An 8,656-nucleotide genomic window follows, 5' to 3' on the forward strand; every position below is an offset into this window, starting at 1 on the left:
TGCATCCGAGCAAAGGATAATACTTGTATATTAATAATGCAGATGTATTCAACTTGTACATTATATCATTTTGGAACGAGTGAGGAGATTTTTTGTCCATTTTGGTATAACCTGCTACTCTAAAAACCAAATGTATATGCTTATTTTGGATCAGCTGGAGACTCAATGTTTTGTAAATTTGTATGTATGTTGTTTCTGTGAAGGGAATTCATGTTCAGTATAGCTTGATATAACTTGCTGCTCCAAAAACCATATGTGTCTGCTCATTATGGATCAGTCAAGAAAACGACGCTCAATTTGTGTTATGTTTTTTGACCATAGCTGATTTATACAGCCCTTGGGCATGTAATGCAAGACTAGATTCATGCAATCTTGTCCGAGCTTCTCTCTTTTTTTGTGTGCTCTTAAAACTGTATATACTTTTTGCATGGGTACACAATGTGGGTTAGAACTTAGTTTTACTTGGGTTGACAGACAGACATTAGTTATTTCAAAAGCTGGTGGTTTTGGTACCACGAGACCCTGCAGCAGAAGTCAGTTTATTTGCAACAGGTGGGATCAAGAGCGGGAGGCCTGGTTCTCGTTGGGAGAGGGCGGATGGAAGAGGGAGTTTTGATAATCAGCTATGAAACTTTTATGCTTGGCGTATGAGTGTTGTGGCTTTCCCTGCATATTATGTCGCATGGTCACTGTATTGATCTGTCACATCAACTCATTTCATGACTGACATGTCAAGAGGTAGTAGTTCCAACTGTTCAGTTGTTATGCTATTGTAGGGGATGGTCAGATCCGTCAATGTCTAGGGTCATGAGAAACCTCATCATTGCTGGTGCGTAAGCCGCCTTTCTACCAGCCAGGCACAATTCTCAATCAAGCTTTATAGTTTGAATGCAATGAACATGTTAATCTTTTTGTCACCCAAATTATGAACACTTTCAATACTATAAAAAGATTAAGATCATTTTACTAATAGCTTGATATTAGAAGGTAAAAAAGTGATCATATACTTTTATGGCTGCATCGGTAGAGCAAGATCTCTCTCTCTCTCTCTCTCTCTCTCTCTCTCTCTCTCTCATCATATACTTTTATGGCTGCATCGGTAGAGCAAGATCTCTCTCTATCTCTCTCTCTCTCTCTCTCTCTCTCTCTCTCTCTCTCTCTCTCTCTCTCTCTCTCTCTCTCTCTCTCTCTCTCTCTATGTGCACCAGGACTAGCTTGAGAGTTTACACGTCCCACACAATCTACAAACAGAGACCATATCCAAAACGTGGAAGCACTTTGGCTCCTTACAATGCATGTTGGAGTGTCATTATACTCGATCTTCTCGCTACTTGGGCCAAGATATGGGGCTTATCTAGAGCAGCGGAGAATCTGATTCAAATTCAACATGAAGAGCTTCCAGTACAAGAGCATCAACAAGAACCATCATGTTGCGGAACTAAACTAAACACCAAATAGCAAAGTTGAAAAAGGAACCAACGGAAGCATATTTGTTGATAGACAATTTACATCGGAACCAAAACAAATTATATTGAGAAGCTAAAAAATATCATGTATTTCATGTGAATTGGCTGATACAAAACATCCTTAGATGCCAAATATGTTTATAAAGATGTTCATAAGAAGTGTGTTGCCCACGACAAGCCAAAAACACCGCTTCAAAATCGCATAGCTGGTGCCAAAAATAGAGGTTGCTGCTCCAAAAAGCATCTACATGCTTGTCGCTCGTGCAGGACTCCGCGTCATAAGTTTGCCACCCACCGATAAGCCATGTTACACTGCTCCAAAATCACATCGCTGGTGCGAGGTTGTCGCTCCTACAGTGCTCCAAAATCACATGGCTGGTCCTGCATCTACATGCTTCTTGCTCCAAAGTAAAAAATGCTCCAAAATCACATGGCTGGTCCTGCATCTACATGCTTCTCGCTCCAAAGTAAAAAATGCTACTGTGCGTGTCATAAGAAGTGCGCTGCCCATAAAATAACATCCTTAACATGCTGCTCCGATGTCACTGCTATGTCACTGCTGCTCAAGAAAGTAAACATGTCATAAGAAGTGCGCTGCCCACAAAATAAGACATGCTGCTCGGATGTCACTGCTGCTCAAGACAGTAGACGTGTCACAGTTCTTCCAAAACACTCATGCACCATGTGTGAAGCTCCATCCTAAGCGTGCATACATCTTCATGTTGAAACCACTGATCTGTGAGCTGAAAAAAAGCAAAGCTGTAAGCGTAAATGAGCTTGCATGTTCTTCTTGAAGCAGCAAAGACGTAACACGAAGCAAGCACTTACCCAATTCTTGTCTACATTGTTTTGCAATATACCGGCAATGAGGTATCTCATAAACGCCATCACATAGAAGCCACAATCTGTGCTATTGTCCTGTTGCGGTACCTGCCCCAAATGATGCACATGTAACACCAACATTCAGCATGTAGAACATTCATAACAAATTCAACTCGCTGCTACCAACAAATCAACGTCACCTTCACCTTAACGATTTTTAGTTTCAGCTCTGTCTCGGGGTTGAACAAAGCACCTTGAAGGGTTGAATCAGCCACATGCGGTGCCAAGCATTTTAGAGCACTGTAATCAATCCAAACCAGAACCATGTCATGTGTCATGCATTGTATGAGTATACATGAACAAAACCAACATGGAAGAGAATTTCAATTTACATGAACAAACTATCCAAGCACTCCTCTGGATTTATTAGTCCCAATGAATCCATGTATAACAAATAGCTTTTGTTCCCTTTTAAAAGGGGCACCTCCTCGTTCTTGTTAACATACAGGGTAAAGAGGGACCAATGATTCCTATTGCACACAATAGCCAGCCATTAAAAGCGCACAAATTTGAGTGCCAAGTGGTATGTAAAAAAGCATAGCCAAAATTCTTTACCAATGAAGTGACCACACACACCTGCATACAACGGGAAAGAAACATAATTGAATGGCTGACATATCCATTTTCTCGAAGAAGCGGGTGAGGAAATTCTCCACGCACTTACGTGACATAGAATACCACAAAGAATCAGCCCAAAACACCTTCTCAAGAATGTCCAATGGCAACTTGTTCTCCATCAACCTGTGCATGCAAGGAGGGAATGAAAGTGCATCCATGTAAGTGCACTAAAATGTTTAAAGTGATACACTTACATCCCAAACAAGGTCATGGTCCTAGTGGATGCCTCATTAACAAACATTTCCCTCAAAAAGCTATCATCTACGCGCACAAAGGTTTTGGATCTCATGGAAACAAAGTCAATGTCAGCCCCGGAAGCTAACCTGCAAGGCAAAAGCCAAACAAAAAAAAATGCAGCAAACCACACAAGCTGAGACTATCATGACAATACATGGTTTTGATAAACTGTCAATCGTGTAGAGCCTCTTACCTAGATCTCGCAACATTGCCCCTTGTTGCTACCAACCTCCCCTCCCCTTTCTCTGTAACAATAACCTGCATGTTGGAGATCTCGAATATAAATTCCATATTGTTGTATGCTTCAGAAAAAGTCGGCGATGATACAATAATCGGTGTTTCTTCATTGCTACTTTGCTTTGCACGAGAAGTCCTAATAGGCAACTTTTTCCTTGAAACCTCAAACACCTACACAATGGCAAGAAAACAATGCATTCACCCATTGAGTCCCTTTAGGACATAACAAACTCCAGGGTTGAATTAGCTGCACTTACCTGGCCCATGCAAGTAAAGAGAAGAGTGAACTAACAATGTAGGCAGCAACATGAAAAGCTTTAACAACTCGGCATAAAGGATATTGGAATCTCTTACGTTCTTTTGAGTGTTGTCCTTCTTTCTTGTATTCACGCATGGCCCAACACCCTCATGGGCTCCGGAATCCTGCAACAAACAAGAACAGGGCCCATGCAAGTAAAGAGAAGAGTGAACCAACAATGTAGAAGAACATGAAAAGCTTTAACAACTCGGCATAAAGGATATTAGAATCTCTTACGTTCTTTTGAGTGTTGTCCTTCTTTCTTGTATTCACGCATGGCCTAACACTCTCATGGGTTGCGGAATCCTGCAACAAACAAGAAGATGGCCATGGCCCAAACGATCTCAAAGTGTGAGGTGTATGGAGCCATGTTAGGCAGCGGCAAGGACTTGAACAAACTAGTGGGAAACCAAGATGATGTGACTCAGAGCAAGGAGATGAATGAAAAATATTAGAAAGCTTACGTTCTTCTTAGTGTTCTTCTTTTTTATATCCACACATGGCCCAACACCCTCACCGGTTCCAGAATCCTGCAGCAAGTAATAGCCATGCATAGTTGTATGCAATCTTTGCACCACAAACATGACTCGAAATGAGGGGATAAGTGAAAGAGATTAGAAATCTTACCTTATTTTGAGTGTTACTCTTCTTTCTTGTATTCGTGCATGGCCCAACCTCATGGGTTCCGGAATCAAAATCCTGCAGCAAACAAGAAGCATGGGCCAAATGATCTCAAAGTGTGGGCATGTAGTGAGTGAACTTGTGAACTTGGCAACAGCAAAGAAACTTGACAAGCTATGAGTGAACTTTGCATGCAGCAAGAAAACATGCATCAAGTTAATAAACTTGGTAAGCTGTGATGACTGAACTTTGCATGCAACAACTAGACAACACTAAGATTGAATGTAAGCAAACTTGGCAGCAAACTAAGAAGAATGTAAGCTTACGTTCTTCTTAGTATTCTTCTTTTTTATATCCACACATGGCCCAACACCCTCACCGGTTCCAGAATCCTGCAGCAAGTAATAGCCATGCATAGTTGTATGCAATCTTTGCACCACAAACATGACTCGAAACGAGGGGATAAGTGAAGGAGATTAGAAATCTTACCTTATTTTGAGTGTTACTCTTCTTTCTTGTATTCGTGCATGGCCCAACCTCATGGGTTTCGGAATCAAAATCTTGCGGCAAACAAGAAGCATGGGCCAAATGATCTCAAAGGCCACGCATGTAGTGAGTGAACTTGTGAACTTGGCAACAGCAAAGAAACTTGACAAGCTATGAGTGAACTTTGCATGCAACAAGAAAACATGCATCAAGTTAATAAACTTGGTAAGCTGTGACTAAACTTTGCATGCAACAACTACACAACACTAAGATTGAATGTAAGCAAACTTGGCAGCAAACTAAGAAGAATGTAAGCTTACGTTAATCTTAGTGTTGTTCTTTTTTGTATCCATGCATAGCCCAACACCCTCCATGCAATAGCCATGCATAGTTGTATGCAATCTTTGCACCACAAACATGACTCGGAACGAGGGCATAAGTGAAGGAGATTGAAAAGCTTACGTTATTTTGAGTGTTGTTCTTCTTTCTTGTATTCGCGCATGGCTTAACCTCATGGGTTCCAGAATTAGAATCTTGCAACAAACAAGAAGCATGTCCAAATGATCTCAAGCTGTAGGGCATGTAGTGAGTTGTATGTGAACTTGACATCAGCAAAGAAACTTGGCATGATGTGAATGAACTTGGCATGATGTGAATGAACTTGGCAAGGTGTGAGTCGTGGACAATGGCTAGTAGACACATTGCCAACTGTTCACCGACCCTTACATGCAACTATGAAGCCATGTTAGATTAGAAGACTTACGTTCTTCTTAGTGTTGTTCTCAAACTAAAGGGCATGTAGTGATTTGTATGTGAACTTGGCAGTACCAAAGAAACTTGGCATGATGTGAATGAACTTGGCATGATGTGAATGAACTAGCAAGGAAGGGATAAGTGTGAGGACACTAAGGAAGACGATAATGTTGTGAGCTAGTAGAAACATTGCACGTGCATTGATTGCATGCAAACTGTTCACCAACCGTTGCATGCAACCATGGAGCCATGTTAATGAAGTAGATAGAGAACTTAGCAAGATTAGAAGGCTTACATTCTTAGTGGTGGTGTTCTTTTCTGTATCCACACGTGACCCAACACCCTCATGTGTTCCAGAATCCTGCAGCATGCCCAAATGATCTCAAACTATAGGGCATGTGAGTTGTATGTGAACTTGGCAGCAGCAAAGAAACTTGGCATGATGTGAATAAACTTGGCATGATGTGAATGAAATTAGCAAGGTGTGAGCTAGTAGACACATTACACGTGCATTGATTGCATGCAAACTATTCACCAACCCTTGCATGCAACTATGGAGCCATGTTAGTGATGTAGAGAGAGAACTTAGCAAACTTTGAAAGCTTACATTGTTTTTAGTGTTGTCCTCCTTTTTTGTATCCACACATGGCCCAACACTCTCATGGGTTTCAGAATCCTGCAACAAATAATATCCATGCATAGTTACAAACAATCTTTGCACTCGTGAATTCGCATACTTACTTATGCCAAGAAGCCCACATGAGCATCGCTAGGCACTTTCAACATCACAAACATGACTCAAAACGAGGGGATGAGTGAAGGATATTGGAAAGCTTACGTTCTTTTGAGTGTTGTCCTTCTTTCTTGTATTCGCGCATGGTCCAACACTCTCATGGGTTCCAGAATCCTGCAACAAACAAAAGGTGTGAGGTGTATGTCAACTTGGGCAATGACTAGTAGACACATTGCATGTGCATTCATTGCAATTTGCTTACCAACCCTTGCATGCAACTATGGAGTCATGTTAGTGCTGCAGGGAGAGAACTTGGCAAGCTGTGAGTGAACTTTGCATTGAACAAGAAAACATGCATCTAGTTAATAAACTTAGCAAGCTGTGAGTGAACTCTGCATGCAACAAGTAAACCTGCATCAGGTTAATAAACTTGGCATGCTGCGAGTAGACCATGGAAATTAGGCAATGGAAAGGACTTGAACATATTGTAGGGGAAGACCGTGAGAGAATGGCTAGGCACTTTCAAGGCAGCCATGTTAGTGAAATAGAGATATGAATCAGAACGAGGGGATGAATGAAAAATATGACAAAGCTTACGTTCTTCTTAGTGTTGTGCTTCTTTGTTGTATCCGCACACGGCCCAACACCCTCATGGGTTCCAAAATCCTGCAATAAATAATAGCCATCCATAGTTGTAAGCCCAACAACCTCATGGGTTACGAAATCCTGCAAATACAGCCATGCCAAGTGATCTCAAAAATGTAAGAAGTGAAGTTGACATGTGGTGAATAAACTTGGCCTGCAGCAAGGAAACCATGCGTGTTGTATGTGAACTTGGGAAATAGCCATAGACTTCGACCGTGTATATGACCAAGAATACATATAAATTGTAATCTAATTCAAGAACAATTAATTCAAGAGTAAACACATTGCACATCATGACTTCATCTGCTACCAAGGGGGCAACTGGCATGGAAGCTCAGAGTGTAGGAGCAACTTGGGTTGTTCTTGACATATAAGTTTGACTCAACCCCCCCCACCCCGCCCCCCCCTCCCCCCCCCACACACACACACACACTCGCTCGCACGCATACATGCAACTCAAACATACTTTGTTTCACAGTGGATTTTGTCCAGCTTGCCCAATTTATGGATACACTTTATTTGGCTTTCATTCTACCCCTTGCCCTACTGCCAGCTGAAGAAAGAAGAAGGCAAATTAACGAAAGCAGCCCAACAACTCAGTTCAGCCTTTTGAAATGGATAAGCCCACAAGAGAACATTGCACAACATGTCAAATTAACACATCAAATGAGCTCTAATATTTGCAAGAAAGTCATGACTTGTGAATTGAAGAAATGATAAATTGTAGTTACACAAATCATTCTCAGTATAAGAAAGCGTAAATTCTTCATAAGATAAAAACACATGTTCAAGAAGCATGATTCATAAGATGGAAAACAAGTTAACGAGCTTCAGGTGGCACTCTTTTAAGGTTGCTACACTTTCCACTAGATACAATCCTGAATACAAAGCTACGTTACATTCTGACTTAAGGAGTAGAGCTTATAGATCGTGCATTGCACAACTGTTGGGTAGGCTAAATCTCTAAAACCCATTCTTGGGCAGATTGGCAAGGTAAAAGACGGCTCAAAAACTTGAAGCAGAAATTGTGTGAGCAACGGCACACCACTGATCCACATTCAAGCGAGAACTCGCACGATATTTGAGCACATTGCACCTTTCCTTTCTGCTCCAACTGTTCGATACTTATGCCTTTCATAAACAAAGAGTCTTATGTGTGTGTTTGCCTTGTAAGATCGTCCCAGCTACTCCACTATCATACATTCTTACATTTTGTTGACAACAAAAGAACCTAAAAAAATCAGGGCATTAACTTCTCTTAAGTACATCTAGGAGACTCAAAAAGGGGAAACCAACTCCTTGGTGATAGCTCTCCACCCCCAGGCCCATCCATAACTAACCATAAGGCCTAACGCAAGCATTTAATAAATGCATCCTTGAGAGTAGAGCGAGAAGGGCACACATGATGGGTATCCTTTAGTTGAAAACACATCTTCATGAGATGAAAACACTTCAAAATTAAACCTTTTAGCTTCTAGATGCAGCAAAGCTTACCTCTTTGGAGATATTCTCATCTATCCGAGCCTGGATTTTGGCAACTCGAGCCTCTGCTGTTGACATGTACTTGTCCATCTTATCTTTCACCCAGCTTGCTATGAAGTCCTCTTTTGATTTGTTCTTGAACTGACTACAAAGGTTATCCCATGCGCGCTCAGCCTGCATGTATTGAGAATGCTCATA

The 8,656-nt window shown here is 41.3% G+C and overlaps 2 protein-coding genes and 1 long non-coding RNA gene across 3 annotated transcripts; all 3 read right to left on the reverse strand.

The window, feature by feature from the left end:
* Positions 1-1,515: 1,515 nt before the first annotated feature.
* LOC147622632 (uncharacterized) lies at positions 1,516-4,027 on the reverse strand. Its single transcript, XM_086822669.1, has 8 exons — positions 3,976-4,027; positions 3,397-3,611; positions 3,161-3,289; positions 2,925-3,089; positions 2,681-2,818; positions 2,495-2,588; positions 2,295-2,396; positions 1,516-2,209 (listed from the first exon to the last, which is right to left on the reverse strand). The coding sequence occupies exons 2-8, from the start codon at positions 3,492-3,494 to the stop codon at positions 2,120-2,122; spliced, it is 816 nt and encodes a 271-aa protein (XP_086678795.1). The 5' UTR covers positions 3,495-3,611; positions 3,976-4,027; the 3' UTR covers positions 1,516-2,119.
* A 67-nt stretch (positions 4,028-4,094) lies between these two features.
* Positions 4,095-4,920, reverse strand: LOC147622633 (uncharacterized). The gene is made up of 4 exons (XR_015269579.1): positions 4,849-4,920; positions 4,686-4,751; positions 4,366-4,437; positions 4,095-4,268 (listed from the first exon to the last, which is right to left on the reverse strand). It is a non-coding gene; the product is annotated as an uncharacterized LOC147622633 (long non-coding RNA).
* Positions 4,921-5,632: 712 nt separating this feature from the next.
* Positions 5,633-7,327, reverse strand: LOC147622634 (uncharacterized). The gene is made up of 4 exons (XM_086822600.1): positions 6,929-7,327; positions 6,437-6,505; positions 6,206-6,274; positions 5,633-5,959 (listed from the first exon to the last, which is right to left on the reverse strand). Exons 1-4 carry the CDS (start codon positions 7,019-7,021, stop codon positions 5,633-5,635), a joined length of 558 nt encoding a protein of 185 aa, XP_086678726.1. The 5' UTR covers positions 7,022-7,327.
* Between the last annotated feature and the right edge of the window lie 1,329 nt (positions 7,328-8,656).

This window comes from Cibotium barometz, chromosome 28, assembly GCF_041138505.1.
Source record: "Cibotium barometz isolate CiBa-2024 chromosome 28, ASM4113850v1, whole genome shotgun sequence".
NCBI lineage: Eukaryota > Viridiplantae > Streptophyta > Polypodiopsida > Cyatheales > Cibotiaceae > Cibotium > Cibotium barometz.